This window comes from Myotis davidii, unplaced genomic scaffold (genome assembly GCF_000327345.1).
Source record: "Myotis davidii unplaced genomic scaffold, ASM32734v1 scaffold6, whole genome shotgun sequence".
Classification (NCBI taxonomy): domain Eukaryota; kingdom Metazoa; phylum Chordata; class Mammalia; order Chiroptera; family Vespertilionidae; genus Myotis; species Myotis davidii.
Genome location: NW_006383011.1, coordinates 15,099,262 through 15,116,853, shown reverse-complemented (window position 1 = coordinate 15,116,853; position 17,592 = coordinate 15,099,262). Strand labels below are relative to the sequence as shown.

At 39.8% G+C, this 17,592-nt stretch overlaps 1 protein-coding gene across 1 annotated transcript; it reads left to right on the top strand.

The window, feature by feature from the left end:
• The first annotated feature begins 1,866 nt into the window (after positions 1-1,866).
• Positions 1,867-15,951, top strand: EPCAM (epithelial cell adhesion molecule). The gene is made up of 9 exons (XM_015557862.1): positions 1,867-1,884; positions 1,991-2,138; positions 2,439-2,679; positions 3,979-4,044; positions 6,806-6,869; positions 8,829-8,930; positions 10,623-10,823; positions 14,078-14,122; positions 15,496-15,951. Exons 1-9 carry the CDS (start codon positions 1,867-1,869, stop codon positions 15,535-15,537), a joined length of 927 nt encoding a protein of 308 aa, XP_015413348.1. The 3' UTR covers positions 15,538-15,951.
• The last annotated feature ends 1,641 nt before the right edge of the window (positions 15,952-17,592 follow it).

Genomic DNA, 17,592 nt, shown 5'->3' with positions numbered 1-17,592 from the left:
TGGGGCTCAGGAGGGGACAGGTGGCTGCGGGAGGCCACCTGCGGGGAGCTCACCCGGGCCGCTCCTCATCTGCGGGCGGGAGAGAGTCCGCCTGGACCTTGACTACGGGGCGTTGTAGGTGTTTTCTTTTCTCTCTAAGGATCTTATAAGTAATGCCAGCTTTATTGTAGGGGACCCAGAAATATCGATAACACTAAAGGGTAAAAAAAACCCATAATCCCGCCGCTTAAAGAGAATCCCATAATTAATAATTGGGTGTATTTTTCTCTTTAACCTTGCTCTAAATGTTGCCCGAAATCTAAACACAGTTTTATATCTTGATTTCCACCCCCCCAAGCCCCCACCCCCCATACATCCAGAGTTTGACATTTTCTTTAGTGTTGGGAAACACTATTTTTTTATTTTTATTTTTTAAAAAGATATTTTATTGATTTTTTACAGAGAGGAAGGGAGAGGGATAGAGAGTTAGAAACATCGATCAGCTGCCTCCTGCACACTCCTCACTGGGGATGGGCCCCAACCAAGGTACATGCCCTTGACCATAATCGAACCCGGGACCCTTGAGTCTGCAGGCCGATGCTCTATCCACTGAGCCAAAACAGCCAGGGCGGGAAACACTATTTAAATGGTGACAGGATAGTCTATACCATGAAAGGTCACACCATTATCCAAATGCCGGACGTGTAGTTTGACTCCAGTTTTTCTTACTCTGGGATAAACATCTTGGCTGATATCATTTGTAACATGGTGGGCAGGAGTACATGGCTATTGGCCAAAGTTTTCTCGAAAGGGTTTTATACCCTCACAAACAGGGCACAGCCTAATTAATTATCCTTTCAAAGTAATGCAGTTTAAATAACTCACGGTTTTCTAGATTTTGTCTGAGGTTAAATACTGAAATCCTAAAATCCCTTGACAATGATGATAGTTGCTACAGGCCTGTGTTCAGAAAGTGTGTACATGATTGGTCTGTTTTAAACTTGACATTGCTTGGACATGAAAAGTGTGCTTTGAGCAGGTATAGTGCTTCATAAGATTTTAATGCTGAGGACAGCCGCTATACTTGCTCCATTTTTTAACCCTAATATTTCGTTTTGTGCTGATATAGGTGGTTAGTATTGATTATAATTCAAACGGGGCAAAAATAAAGCCAACTTGGGACATGAAAGATTAATATTAAAATTCTTTGGTTTGTCACACTACTTTTGTTTTTAATGATTGCACTCTCTTAACCAGACAAAAGAAATTAGGTGGGCTTGCCATTTGGAGTTAAAATTTACTTTTGAGATAGTCAAGGATATAACTATTACACTGACATCAGTAATCAGATGGGCAGCAGAGTTGGGTACCGGGGCCCCTGGCTGATGTGGCTCAGTTGATTGGAGCCTTGTCCTGTCCCATGGTCCTGTCCCCTACACCTAAAGGTGGTGAGCAACCAATTGATGTTTCTCTCTCACATCCATATCTCTCCCTCCCTCCCTCCCTCCTTCCCTTCTCTCTAGAAAAAAAAAAGTTGGGTATGTGTTAGGAAACGCACATACTGAGGTGCTCCCAAATTCAATTGAAAGTATATATTTTTTAAGATACCATATAGTCCAGCAGGTGCTGAATATATTCCTATTAAACCCCAAAGCAAGCATCTCTTAATAAGAAAATCCGGGGTCGGCGGGAGGAGGAAGGGAATGGGATTGTTGATTTTGGAGGAAGAGTCAGTAGCTGACAGGCAAGGGTTTACCTTACCACAGGAAGGAGGGAAGGAGCTGACCCCGGGACCAAGCTAAATATGATGTTTAGACGGCTGTATGCTTCGTTTCGAAAATCAAAACAGTAATGTGTGCCAATTAGACTATATATCTATATTAAGTTATGTCGGCCACTCCAATTGTAGCTGAAAAGTAAAACATTCGGGACCACTTTTAAAGGCTTTGTGTCCCCGTAACTCGGACACTATTATCACAATGTAATTTAGCTGGGACACCAGAGTTGATAGTTGGATTCACATTTTAAAGTGGATTTTTTTTTCTTCCTAGAATGTATCTGTGAAAACTACAAACTGACCACAAACTGCTCTACGGACACGTATGGTCAATGCCGGTGTACTTCAATCGGTACACAGCATACCGTCATCTGCTCAAAATGTGAGTAGAAGATCTTCAAGGCCTTTCCGCTTTATTTTGACTTACACTTCTTTAATGGTGTGTTTTGAATTGGGAAGCCTTTTACTGGCTTAAATCTGAATCATATTATTTTGTCAGTTATCGGACTCCTGACAGCCTCTTGTCTTTAGAAAGTCAGTGGGGAACTTGCGAGTCTATAATAATCTTTGGCCCTGGGAGTTTGAAGTTAAATTAAAATTTCTTTCCTTTAAGAATAAAACTGCAGTTATTTTTCAGTATGATGTTAAAAGTTTTTTGTTTGTTTGTTTGTTTGTTTTGTAGTGGCGACCAAATGTTTGGTGATGAAGGCAGAAATGTCTCACTCCAAGTCTGGGAGAAGACCGAAACCCGAAGACGCCATTCAGAATAACGACGGACTCTACGATCCTGACTGTGACGAGAACGGACACTTTAAAGCCAAGCAGTGCAATGGCACCACCACGTGCTGGTGTGTGAACACTGCTGGCGTCAGAAGAACGGATAAGGACACTGAGAAAACCTGCTCCGAACGAGTGAGGACCTAGTGAGTTGGGTTGCCTGTTCTATTTGTTTTTTTGCTTTTCAGATTTGTTTAATTAAACTTATTTTTGAATAAGTAATACAATGTAATGATTTAGAATTCAACAGATAGAAAAGGGCGTACAGTGAAAAGTCTCCATCCTGTCTCAAGCCCCTAGTTACCTAGTTTAACTTTATAGAACTGATTCACCAGTTTATCCTACAACCTTCCAGAGATATTTTATAAATTTACTAGCAATATTTATATTTTTGCTTTATGGTAGCATATGAAACATAATTTCCCTTTAATATTTTTACTCAACACTGTTCAGTATTTCAAAGTTGGGTTAATATTAAATGTATATGAATGATTTAAGCTACTTATGTATTTGCTCACTTATAGTGGTGTTTTTGTTGTTTTGTTCTTTTTTTTAAATATTTTTTATTGATTTCAGAGAAGAAGGGAGAGGGAGAGAGAGAGACAGAAACATCAATGATGAGAGAAAATCATTGATCCACAACCCAGGCATGTGCCCTTGACCAGAATCAAACCTGGGACCCTTCCGTTCGCAGGCTGACATTCTATCCACTGAGCCAAATCAGCTAGGGCTCACTTACAGTTTTAAAGTGAGATATGGTTGTCTTGAGGATTATGTAATGAAAAAGAACAGAAACATACTCAAGCTACCATAAGCAAAAAAGGTTTTATTGGGAAGAACTAGAAACTGAAAAGGTATCAAGACCAAGATGGTCGCTCTCTACGCTTCTGTCTCCTGGAGCTTCGAGGTTACTTTTCTGTTTCTCTTGGTATCTTTCTGTGTCTTCGCTGGACCTCAGCCCAACATGACCAGAGGCCAGAGAGTCAGTGTTAGAAAGGATGTTCCCTCCTGGATGAGTTCTTTTTTTAAATACAAGGAAAAGTTTATTTAGAAAATCACAGAGGTAGGAGAAGTGAGTCGTAAAACAAGTGGGCTCAGGAAACAAGTTACAGAGGCAAAGGAAGGACCCTTGGAGCTTAGGAGAAAGAGAGGCAAGGTATGTGCTTGAGAAGGGAGTTGTGGGTGTGCCCTAGAGCAGTGGTTGGCAAACTTGCAGCTCGGCAAACTGCAGCTTGCGGAGGGGAGGGGACGGGGGCAGTGCTGGGGTGCTCCATAGAGAGAGCCACTGGATGAGTTCTTTATGAAAGATCTGAGGGCCAAGGAAAAAATTAAAGGCATATCTTTTGCATAAATCCTTTTCCTGTTACCTCTACTAGGTTATTAAGAAAATAATATAATGTAAAAGTCTGAGCTGTTATAGGTAATACTGTCTTTTTATTTTACAGCTGGATCATCATTGAACTAAGACACAAAACAAGAGAAAAACCTTATAATAGTCAAAGTTTGCAGACGTAAGTGTATTGTATTTACATGGTCGATGCTCAATTCCGTCCTACATTAGAAAAACTAAAACAAGTCACAGTGCTTTTTCGTATTTCTTAAAAAGATACTATACATACTATTTTTAATCTTATTTTGAAATAGATTTGTAAGAATAAGAAGATTTCTCTAGTACCCCTTTACTTAGATTCACCAGGAAACATTTGCCACATTTTTTTTTTATATGTGTATGTGTGTATGCATATGTGTGTGTGCTTTGGGTATCTATCTAAGCATGTATATTTCCTCCAGAACCATATGAGAGCAAATTGTAGACATCATACCCCCAATGTTGTCCTTTATAACAATTTTTTATCCTCTGACCCAGGACCCAATCTAAGATTATGCATTGGATTTAGTTGTCATGACTGTTTTCTCTTCAATATGGAACACTGTTTTGGCCTTTCTTTGTCTTCCATGACCTTGATAATTTTGAAGAGTGTGGGCAAGTTGTTTTGTTTTGTTTGCAATAAATTTTTAATTTATTGATTTTAGAGAGAAGGGAGAGAGAGAGAAACATTGGTTTGTTGTTCTACTTATTTATGCATTCATTGATTTGTTTCTTATATGTGTGTCCTGACCAGGGATTGAAACCACAACCTTTGTGTATCAGGACAGTGCTCTGACCAACTCAGCTACTCGGCCAGGGCCTGTTTTGTTTTGTGTTTTTTTTAAATTTTTTTGGAGAGAGACAGAAACAGAGACATGGACTGGTTGCCTCCCATAACACCCCGACTGGGATCGAACCTGCAACCTGGGTATGTGCCCTGACTAGGAATCAGTATGCATTTAATACTGAGACCCTTCAGTGTATGGGCCACAGCTAGGCAACTTGTTTTATAGAATGTCCCTCAAATTTGGTTTTTCTGATGTCGCCTCATAATTTAGTACAGGTTATATTTTTTTTCCCCTTGGTTTATCACCAGCATCTATAAAACCAGTCCTAGAAAGGACATGATGTCACCTTGTTCCTATACTGGTGGTGTTAACTGGTTAAGGTTGTGTCACCAGGTTTCTCCACTATAGTTACCATTTTCCTCTTTTTAATCCTATCTAATAAAAGAGTAATATGCAAATTAACCATCACTTCTCAATAAAGATGGTGGCGCCCACAGCCAATAAGGAGGGAATATACAAATTGATGTGACAAAGATGGCGGCACCGGCTGGAGCCACGGAGCGGGCAGGAGGTTTGGCTTCCTTGGTTGCCCCAGCCTGCTCCGTGGCCATCCGAGGCCTGCAGGGAAGGTCAGGTGGTCACCAGGCCTGCAGGGGAGGGCAGTTGGGGGCGACCAGACCTGCAGGGGAGGTCAAGTGGGGAGGACCCAGGCCTACAGGGGAGGGCAGTTGGGGGGAGCCAGGCCTGCAGGGGAAGGCAGTTTGGGGGGACCAGGCCTGCAGGGGAGGGCAGTTGGGGGGAGCCAGGCCTGTAGGAGAGGACAGATGGGGGGACCCAGACCGGTTGTGGAGGGCAGTTAGGGGCAATCAGGCTGGCAGGGGAGCAGTTAGGCATCAATCAGGCTGGCAGGGGAGTGGTTAGGGACAATCAGGCAGGCAGGCAGGTGAGCAGTTAGGAGCCAGTAGTCCCGGATTGCGAGAGGGATCCCAGATTAGAGAGGGTGCAGGCCGGGCTGAGGGCCCCCCCCCTTCCCCCCGCACAAATTTACAAATTTCGTGCACCGGGCAACTAGTTAGTAAGTATAATCTGTGGGCAAGCTCTGGCTGGGTAGCTCACTCAGTTGGTTAGAGCATCCCAATAACTCCAAGGTTGCAGGCTCTGTCCCTGGTCAGGGCACATATAAGAAGCAACCAATGAATACATAAATAAGTGGCACAACACTAATAGTTTTCTCTCCCTTCCTCCCTCTCTCTCTAAAATCAATAAATAAAAAATTTAAAAACTAAATTAATGAGTATAATCTGTGGGCAGACACTTGATACCCTGTTTCTAATCAAAGTAGAATTCAATAGTTTAGCATCAATGGATGATTCTAGCCTGAATCAATTATCTTGATACTAGAGGCCTGGTGCACGAAATTCTTGCACTCGCAGCGGGAGGGGGTGTGGGGAGGTGGTCTCTCTGCCTGGCCTGTGCCCTCTCACAGTGCAGGAGCCCTGGATCTATCACCCCAAAGAGGTAGGCCCCGCCACCCATCTAGGGCTTCTCGATGGATAGCCCCAAAGAGGTAGGCTGGAGCCGTGGGCCCCGCCTCCATGCTACGCACGCAGCATCAAGCCCCCACCCACCTGCACTGTGCATGCAGCCTTCTGGTGATCTCTCGTTGCGGTGTGAGGGTGAGACGACCGCATAGGTTTTTATTAGTATAGATTTGCAAAATGGCATAAAATTTCCAACAAGTTTGGTTATTGACAACTCCAGACTTTGAGCTATCTGCTTAGTTAACAATTTGTGCTTCTTAAAAATAATTAATTAAATTTTCTAAAAAGTATTTTCTTTTTTTAAATATATTTTATTGATTTTTTACAGAGAGGAAAGGAGAGAGATAGAGATAGAGAGTTAGAAACATCGATCAGCTGCCTCCTGCACATCCCCCACTGGGGAAGTGCACGCAACCCAGGTACATGCCCTTGACTGAAATCGAACCTGGGACCCTTCAGTCCGCAGGCCGACGCTCTATCCACTGAGCCAAACCGGTTTCGGCGAAAAAGTATTTCTTAATGTTGTATAGTACAACCATTTTTTTAAAAAAACATGATTTTTAATTATTTACAGTGCACTCAAGGAGATCATTACAACTCGTTATCAGCTGGATTCAAAATATATTGGAAATATTCTGGTAAGTTTTGGTTTTGTTTTTTTAGTAAATGAGCTTTACAGAAAGTTGGTGAAGCAGTGTAGTTTGGATCTGATTTTTGGTGGTGATTAAATTGCATTTGAGTAACATTTTCAGCTCTGGGCACTTCATAAAGCAAATACCCTGTTTTATTTTCTTTTATCGTCTTTGAAAACCTCAGTTTACCCTTAAAGCAAATGTTGTATCTCTTAGTATCCCACACACACACCAGTCTTCTTACCCTGGCAAACTGCTCTCTGGTTGCTGTTAGACACGTTTCCTTTTGGGTGCCTCGCTCCCATCTCCTCTCTTTCAGGAGCTAGTCCTAACCAGTTAGCTCTTCCTTAACTTTGTCAGCTCTGGTTGAAAATGCTTTAATAGTGTGATGGAACTCTTTTAAAGCAGTATTAATGTCCTTTTAAGTTCCTCTAGATGAAAATTTATGTCATTTTTACTTTTAAAATATATTTACTGATTTCAGAGAGGGAGAGGGAGAGAGAAACATGAATGATGAGAGAGAATCATTGATCAGCTGCCTCCTTCATGCCCCACATTGGGGATTGAGCCTGCAACCCAGGCATGTGCCCCAACTGGGAATTGAACCATGACCTACTGGTTTATAGGTTGACACTCAGCCACTGAGCCACACTGGTGTGGCAAAATTTATGTCATTTAAAAATATATGTTTTTATTGATTTCAGAGAGGGAGAGAAAGAGAGAGAAACATCAATGATAAGAGAGAATCATTGATTGGCACTCCCCCTACTGGGGATCGAGCCCTCATCCTGGGCATATGCCCTGGACCGGAATTGAACCTGGGACCCTTCAGTCCGCAGGCCGATGCTCTATTCACTGAGCCAAACCAGCTAGGGCTTATGTCATTTTTAAAAAGAGACTCTATTGCTTTTAGTGGAGCCCATCCCCCAGAAGCGCACTAAAAAAGAGTACACGGGAGGTCCAATTTTGAGTCCTCAAATGCCTAAAAATACTGTTAGATTATTGTTATAATTGATTGATAATTTGATTTAGTATAGAATTCAAAGTTACAATTTTCCTTAGACTTTTGAAGGTATTTCTCCAATATCTTACAGCTCTAGTGTTGATATTGAAAAGTCCATTTAGTTCCAATCCATTGTTCATAATTTATCCTCACCCTCCGAATTTTCTCTTACCTCTTATGCTGTTGTTTTCTGAGTCTTGGGTTTTTTAATCCTTTCCCTTCTATTACCCATCATTTATTCTATATTTGAGAGCTTTCTGTGTCTTTGTCTTCCAAGCCTTCTAATTGCATTTTAATTTTTATCGTATTTTCTATTTACAAAAAGTTCTCTCTTAGCCTCCAATTGTTCCTCCCTTTCTATTTTTGCTTCATAGATGCAATGACTCCCCCCCCCAAACAATTTTTTCTTTTTCCTTCATTTTCACTATTTATTCTGTGCTTTCTTTCTGCTCCTTACCCTCTCTTCCCCCCTACCCCCTGGTATTTTGGTTTATTTTTCATATTAAAGACTTTCTTTGAAAAGAAATAACTTTTTGGAAGGAATATGCTTTTTTGCTTCCTAAAAGCAGAATGTAGTAAATACATACTGCATTTTGGATTGTGTTTCATTAACATTTTAATTTTAAAGTAGTTCTAGCCAAATATGGTACTCTAATATCTTATTCTAAAATCTTTTCAAGAGAAGAAAATTTTCTTTTGATAAGAAAACATGATTGTAATTATTATTTGCATTGCTGTCTCGGTTCCCTTAGATAGATTTAAAGACCTCCCAAAGATTTTTTATTTTTCCAAAGATTTTTAAAATTCTTAGTGATAAACTCAATTATCTACTACTGGAAAGGAACACTGATACGTGTAGATTATAGAAAATCAAATAGTAAATATTCTGATTATTGAATAATTATATATTCATGATTTTGGTTATGTTAATATTAATTTGTATTTTTCAATTTCCTCCCCAGTATGAGAATGATATTATCACTATTGATCTAGTGCAGAATTCTACTCAGAAACTGCAGAATGACGTGGACATAGCTGATGTGGCTTATTATTTTGAAAAGGATGTGAGTATAATCTTCCTCATCTTACTCCTTTGTATAGAAATGTAATGCTGTTTGTCATGCCTTCGCGGATTCAAGATCTTTCATCATCTGCTTCTCCACGTATAGACCAACCTTATCTCTGTTCTCCTAGTGGTTCTTGTGCTGCCATTAATGTCTTCTCTGTCACTCTTAACATCTTTTCTTATATACCTTTCTTATTTGTTTGTATATTTATGCCTTTTTATCAAATTGTCCTACCTAGAATATCTTCACATAATTCTTTTTTTTAAAAAATATATTTTATTGATTTTTTACAGAGAGGAAGGGAGAGGGATAGAGAGTTAGAAACATCGATGAGTGAGAAACATCAATCAGCTGCCTCCTGCACACTCCCTACTGGGGATGTGCCCGCAACCAAGGTACATGCCCTTGACCAGAATCGAACCTGGGACCCTTGAGTCCGCAGGCTGATGCTCTATCCACTGAGCCAAACCGGTTAGGGCATAATTCTTATCTATTACTTCTCATTGGTAGTTGCTTAGTTTGTGTGTATAGTCTTTTCCCATTATTTTCGTGAATAAGAGTTACATGAGAAATGCTGTGTAGCTGGTATGATAAAATAGTTTGTTTAAGCTTTACATCCTTTTAAAAATATTTTTATTTTTCTTAAGTATTTTTTTTAAAAATATTTTTATTGATTTCAGAGAGAGGAAGAGAGAGGGAGAGAGAGATAGAAACATCAATGATGAGAAAGAATCATTGATTGGCTGCCTCATGCACGCCCCCTACTGTTGATAGAGCCCACAACCCAGGCATGTGCCCTTGTTTAGAATCGAATCCGGGACCCTTCAGTCCGCAGGCTGACGCTCTACCCATTGAGCCAAACTGGATAGGGCTAAAATATTTTTTTTATTGATTTCAGAGAGGGAGAGAGAAATAGAAACATCAATGATGAGAGAGAATCGTTGATCAGCTGCCTCTTGCATGCTCCCTTCCCTACCGCCTCCCCAGGGATTGAGCCCACAACCCGGGCATGTGCCCAGACCGGGAATCGAACTCGCGACCTCTTGATTCATGTGTTGACACAAAACCACTCAGCTACACCAGCTGGGCAGTTTATATCTTATAATATGCTAATTTTTTTATATGAAGTATGTTATTTGCTTTAAAATAATTTGGTCTGCAGAAGATGGGGGGTTAAGGGGGAAGATAGAAGGAAGGACGAGTAAAATAAGATTGACCATGTGTTTTTATTGTTAAATCTGGTGATAGATACATGGTACTTCATTATAGCATTCTTTCTACTTTTGTATATGTTTGAAATTTTCCCATAATGTCTTTTTTAAGTTTCAGTGTATGAGACTGTTATCACTGAAACCATAAAGATTCTTGGCAACAGTTCTTTTATCTTATTGATTTGAGAGAGAGAGGAAAGGAGAGGCAGAGAGAAATAGACACATTGATGAGAGAAAAACATCAACATTGATTGGCTGCTTTCTGCATGCCCCCCACTGAGGATTGAGCCTGCAACCCAGGCAGGTGCCCTGACTGGGAATCAAACTGTGACCTCTTGGTGCATGGGTTGACAATCAACCATTGAGCCACACCGGCTGGGCGGCAACAGTTCTTTTTGGTTTATAATTGACATGTAATTCACGTGACCAAGTTTTAAAAAATATTTTAAATTGCTTTTCTCCTTCTCAATAAATATAGGTAAAAGATGAATCCTTGTTCCATTCCAAGAGAATGACCCTGACAGTAGATGGGGAACAACTGGATCTGGATCCTGGTCGAACTGCCATTTACTATGTTGATGAAAAACCACCTGAATTTTCAATGCAGGGTCTAAAAGCTGGCATTATTGCTGTCATTGTGGTTGTGGCAATAGCACTTATTGCTGGAATCGTTGTTCTGGTGAGTATAGAACAAGTTAAGGTTTTGTTTTTTTTAAATATATTTGTATTGATTTCAGAGAGGAAAGAAGAGGGAGAGAGAGATAGAAACATCCATGATGACAGAGAATCATGGATCAGCTGCTTCCTGCAAGTCCCCCACTGGGGATTATACCCACAACCTGGTCATGTGCCCTTGACCGGAATCGAACCTGGGACTCTTCAGTCCGCAGGCTGAGCCAAATTGTCAGGGCAAACCTGGGACTTTTTAGTTCACAGGCTGATGCTCTATCCACTGAGCCAAACAGGGTAGGGCAAAACAAGTGAAGTTTTATTTAAGGTTGTATTCTTTCAAGGCAAGTGACATTATCAAAAGGCTACATCCATGTTCCAAAATGATATAAATGAAATGAAAATATTTTTTTTCTTCTTAATAATTCTCTATAGTGAGTGAATCTATTGTATTTCTGGTCCCTTTTTATTTAAAAAAATCACCTTATGAAGCAAGGAAGGATACTAATCAGAAAAGCTTGTAGCTGCGCACCTCACAGGTCAATTAGGTTGCTGTCAAGCAGCAAATGTCATTCAGTTCTTGCTGTAAACAGTTCAGCACTCCTTCCAGGATTAGTGCAAAATACCTGAACTTCCAGCCATTCAATGAGATGAGACGACACAACACAGATTAAGGTTAGCATAGCAAGAAGTTAAAAGTGATAAATGTGAAGCAAATTGAATTTATCAGTGCTTCAGGAGAAGGATGTGTCACGCGAAGGAGTGGGGTTTATTCTAGAAATGTACGGGTGCCTCAGCTTCAAGGAATCATACCAACATAAAAAATTCAGAAATAGATTTGAAGGTACATGGGAATTTACATTGTCAGTTCAATGGTATTGTCACACTTGGCACTCCACCTGGAAGAAAACAAGTTGCATTCCAGTTTTCACCTCCCCCCCACCTCCCCGGGCCCGACCACCTTGTCCACCTGTGTGAATGGCAAAGCACCTGGGAGAGGAGTCAGGCAGTGCATGTTGAAATAATCTGTGGTAAAGAAAACCAAGTAAGACAAGAAATCAGGAAGCTGTGAGGGAAAAGATATATATTTGACGTCATTGGAATTAACATCTGTATGTCAAAGATACTGTTAAGTAGAAAATATCGCCTTAAGCTGGTTTTTGCTCAGTGGATAGAGCATCGGCCTACAGACTGAAGGGTCGAGAGTTCAATTCCGGTCAAGGACACATGCCTGGGTAGCGGGCTCGGTCCCCAGTAGGGGGCGTGCAGGCGGCAGCCAATCAATGATTCTCTCTCATCATTGATGTTTCTATCTCTCTCTCCCTCTCCCTTCCTCTCTGGAATCAATAAAAATATATATTTAAAAGAAAATATCAATGATAGGCTGGGGGAAATATTCACTATGCATGATAAAAAAAAAGGTATTATGCATAAGGTATATAGAGCTCTTACAAATTGATGAGGAAACTAAAGAAGGAATGGCAGCAGGTATAGATAGACAATTTACAGAAGAGGAATTCCAGATGGCAGAAATAAACACATGAAAGATTAGTTAGGATGGCGGGTGCTAGGGCGCATAAAAAAAAAAAAAGATTAGTCATAGAAATCATTGGGTTTGTCCTGTTTAAATGAAAGCGTAAGTACATAAGGAAGCATGGTCAGGTTATATATTGCCGTGTTGCTAGTAATGGTCAGTCTGCAAACAACCTGAACATAGTATATCCGTGCCATGGAATAAAGTGGCTATGGAAAAGAATGAGTTCAGTCTATAGCTTTTGATTTGGTAGGGTTCCTATGACATACAGGCTGTGCAAAAATATTGCATGATTCTAGTTGATATTTGTATTAGGATGGAACAGTATGTGGAAGAATGCACATCAGGCTTTTACATTTCATTAAAGATGATTCATTATCTTCTTTCTTAAATATATTTTTATTGATTTCAGAGAGTGTAAACATTTCTCTCTTCTCCGCATCCAGCGCGGCTAGAGAGCGGTCCGGTTCCTGAGTAAGGGCTGCTGGGGATTGAGAAAATGAAAGAAAGAGACAGACACAGAGATAGAAGGAAAAAGCTGGGGCCGGGTGGGACCATGTCCTCTGATGGAGAGACAGGGACCCAGAGCCAATACAGCCTGTTTATTTTATACAGCAAAAACCAGGAAGTTTTACTAAAGGTCAAGACAAAGGAGATTATTCGCATTCTTGGGTGGGCCCGAGTCCTATTTATTCCTGGTGCTTGGCTGGATTTAGATAACGAAACCCACCCCCTGGCACCTGGACTGAAGGTCAAGCTGACAACACTCCTGCCTCTGGCAAAGCATGTTTCCAGGACATGGTTTTGCCAATGCCACTGATTCAGCTAACAATAATTCAAGAAATGCTCATGTGCCTTCCCAGGTGCTCTCTACAAGAGAGGAAGGGAGTAAGAGAGAGTAAGAAATATCAGTGATCGCCCTACCTGGTTTGGCTCAGTGGATAGAGCGTCAGCCTGCCCAGTGAAGGGTCCCAGGTTCGATTCCGGTCAAGGGCATGTACCTTGGTTGCGGGCACATCCCCAGTAGGGGTTGTGCAGGAGGCGGCTGATCGATGTTTCTAACCCTCTATCCCTCTCCTTTCCTCTCTATAAAAAATCAATAAAGTATATTTAAAAAAAAAAAGAAATATCAGTGATGAGGGAGAATTGTTGATCTGCCTCCTGCATGCCCCCCACTGGGGACCAAGCCCACAATCCAGGCATGTGCCCTGACCAGGAACCTAACTGTGACCTCCTGGTTCATAGGTCGATGCTCAACCACTGAGCCATATCAGTCATGCTGTTTTTATTTATTTTTGAGAGAGAGGAAGGGAGAGAGAGATAAATCGATCAGTTGCCTCCCACATGCACCCTGAGCAGGCATCCTTTTGGGCATGGGACCATGTTCAACCAACTGAGCCATACTGGTCAGTGCTTCCACCTTTTTCATCTTATGGCACACATAAACTAATGAATAAAATCCTGCAGCACACCAAAATATATATTTTTTGCTGATCTTAAAAAAAAAGAAAAGGTATAATTTTTATTCATTTACACTGGATAACTATTGTATTGGCCGTTGTCATTTTTTGTTTGACAATCTAAGGGAAAAGAGGTCAGTGCCCCTGAGTAAGTAGCCAGGTATTGCATGTTTTTAACATTCTTGTGGCAAACCAGTTAAATTGCTTATTTAGACCAACTTTTTGTTTGGGTAGCAGTCCTAAAATTGTAATAATTTTTCTTCCATTCAGGTTATTTCCACAAAGAAAAGAAAGACGAAGTATGAGAAGGCTGAGGTAAATGGATTACTTAATAAAAAGACCCTTGTTTAATCTTTTATTGCTAATAATCACTATATCTTCCTAGACGCTGACAGGTCTCAATTACACGGGAGTCCTTTTGTAATATTGTCCATAGAGTCTTAGGAATAGTCTTACAATGCTCCCTTACCTACATTTTCTTGCTCAAGTTTCATGGCAGACTCGCTTACAAGGAATTCTGTCTCATATAATAATGGGATAGGAAGCCTGTTACATATATTTTTTTTTACATAGTGTTAACATTTAGTGGAGTCTTTTGGAAGCATACTCTGGTGGATTCATTAGAGAAACTCTATGACTAATCACCTGATTTATTGTCTTTATGCTAGTGAAGTAATAATCATTAAAAATAAACTTAATTTATGTCCTTAATTTGTTGCATACTAACTAGTCATTGGTGTGAAATCTAAGTGTGAGATTGCTAGTGTGTTTCAGTCACTTGGAATTTGATACGCATACACTTGTTCTTAAATCCATCAATAACATTTTCAGTATACCCAATTTTTGTATATTTATGTATTTTTGTAATTGTATATGTGCTATTTACTGATATTTTACCAAATAACACAGAAATGTAAAAGAATATTGAAAAAATCTAATAATGGAACTAGAAAGTTCTACCATTTTCTTCCCATACCATAATCATCTGGCTTACCTGGTTTGGTGACCACTGGTCTAGGGGACTACCCCTAAACGGAATCATATCAGAGATTCAGAATGACAATATAGTGTTGTGGTTAAGAACAATATAGACTTGGGTTTGACCTCTTATTAGCTGGACAAATTATTTAACTTCTGTAAGCCTCCATGTTTCCCTATGTATAAAGCGAAGATAATAGTGCAGACTCCTGAGGATTAAACAAAGTAATCCATGTTCAGTTTTCGTCTCAGGCTCCGCCACAGGGCAAAATGTTTGTCGGGTGTAGTTGTTGTAACCATGTCTCAGTTCTGCCTATAACTAATTGTGTAGTCTGGGACTAGCTACTTACTTCTGAACTTTGATTTCCTCACCCATAAAATCAAAGATTGATAATAGAAAATGAATTGGTTCTGCCTAGATGTAAAAATGGCATACATGTAATAAAAATCTTGTCCATTCTTAAAGACATTAGCTTACCTGCTACTTTCCCCTGTCACTTTGGCCATCTTCGCTCTCTAAACAGCAGTTTGAATCATGCACCCGGTGTGTGCTTCCTTGTATGATAGCTTTCTTTTTTAAAGTTTAAATATGTCTCATAAATGTGGAAGAGAAGCATCTTGCTTTCTCTTGGTTTTGTTTTAACTTTTCAGAAAAAAGGAAAGATTGGAAAATTATTTTAATGTTTTCTCTCTTTTTTCTTCTATTGCAGATAAAGGAGATGGGTGAGATGCATAGGGAACTCCACGGATAACTGCTGTAATTTGAATAGTAACTAGAAGAAGGGAAATTAGCAGATGGACTCAGATTACAAATGTATGAGCATGGGACAGAGAAATCTTTGCAGACTATTTTATTAGTTAACATATATTTGTAATAGTGAAACCTGTACTCCAAATATAAGAGCTTGAAATTGACTTTACCAATCTTAAAATTGACCACAAGTGTCATGTAAATGCAGTTCTGAAAGTCCCAGAACTTGGGCTGCATAGTTAAAATTATTTATACACAACAGTGAAGGGTGTGCATTAAATAGGCTTCCACAGTAGAGTTTGAATGACTGCCGACTCATCCATTTGTGATTGAAAGCTGCCTTCCTATTTACTTTTGAGTCTTGTACATAAAAGCCTTTTTTTATGAACTATGAAATAAACATTTTAAAACTGAATTTCCTAACTTTGTTTGAATCATATAGAATCATATTTCCTAGTCTATACATAAGATAATAGTTTAAGAAATGTTCTGAATGCTAACTACAAATTGGAGTTCTGCATGAGTCATGCATATTCAATATAAAATGTATAACATTATGTAACCTCACAGAAAAATCAGTTTTATTCAGAATGAATCTAAAGATTCTGCTTTAGACAAATTGGCATTTTGGCAAATATACCCTTGAAGGCAGAATTGATAGGAAATGTTGTGAACCATGAATTCTATGGTTGGTCAAGTTAGAAGCACCAGCTTTTCAACATGTGTATAATGAATAATTATGGTACAAATATACAGGGTGGGGCAAAAGTTGGTTTATAGTTCATATGGAAAATAATACAAAAATTAATAAAGAATAATATAAGAATAAACTTTCACATACAACTATAAACCTACTTTTGCCCCACCTGGTATTTTATATGAAGTTAAATATTTTCCTTTTGATAGGAAAATTTTTAAAATACTATGAAAATAACATGCAAGAAAATGTAAAAAGTATATTTAAGCATGATTTTTATCCCATCTGTAGTAAGTAGAATTCTAGGATGGTCCCCAAGATTTCTTACCCTGGATGTATATGCTCTGTACTGTATATATCATTCCCAATATTAAATTACATTATATGGCAAAGGTGAAGGGATTTTGTAGATATAATTAAGAACCCTAATCAGTTGATTGACTTCAAAGGGAGGTTACTGTGGGTGGGCCTGACTTAATCAGATGATGCTTTTAAAAGAATGTCTAAAGGTGAACAGCAACAGCAGAGGTGCCTCTCCTGTTAGCCTTAAAGCAGACTGCCATATTGCAGAGAGGGTCACCTATCAGGAAATGCCCAGCAGACTCTTGGGGCTGAGGCCTCAGTCTCAGAGCCATAGGAACTGAATTCTGCCAAAAACCAGTGAGCTTGGAAGAGACCCCAGCTCCAAATGACATCATAGCCCTGGCTGACATCTTCAGCAATCTTAAGACCCCAAGAAAAGGATCCAGTTATGCTATACCTGGACTCCTGACCCATGGAAACAGATAAATGCTTATTGCCTTAAGATGCTAAATATGGTAATTTCTTATAGTGATAGAAATGGACATAGTAGAAAGTGACAAGAACTTTAAAGACAATAGGAATAGCAGATGTAGGGAGCAGCCCCACTACCTTAGGGCTGAGATAGGGCAGCACCCAAGAAAGAGACCTTTAACTGCCCCTAAGCCCCACACATACCCTGGGCACCAGAGTTTGAGGGAGAGACAGAAAGGTCGCTGCAGTATGCCACTGGCATCACTGGAAAGTCAGTCTTGTGAAACTTCATGAAAATGTTTCCCTCTAAAATAGGAGTCATCAAACTATAGCCTACAGGCTGGCCCGTCACCAGTTTTTATACAGCCCAGAAGCTAGGATTGGTTTTTGCATTTTTAAATGGTTAGGGGGAAAAGAATATATTGTGGTAAGTGAAAATTAGATGGAATAAAAATTTCAGTGTCCATAAATAAAGTTTTATTGTTTACCTAAGGTGTGTGGCTTTTTCAAACTACAATGGTAGAGTTGAGTAGTTGTGACAGAACCTATCGAGGGGGTCTGTCCTTTATAGAGAATTTGCTGAAC

Excerpts from the sequence above, each read along its gene's own strand:
- EPCAM (XM_015557862.1), top strand. Across the intron at positions 2,680-3,978 it reads TCCGAACGAGTGAGGACCTA|CTGGATCATCATTGAACTAA; the intron begins GTGAGTTGGGTT and ends TTTATTTTACAG. Across the intron at positions 6,870-8,828 it reads AATATATTGGAAATATTCTG|TATGAGAATGATATTATCAC; the intron begins GTAAGTTTTGGT and ends TTTCCTCCCCAG.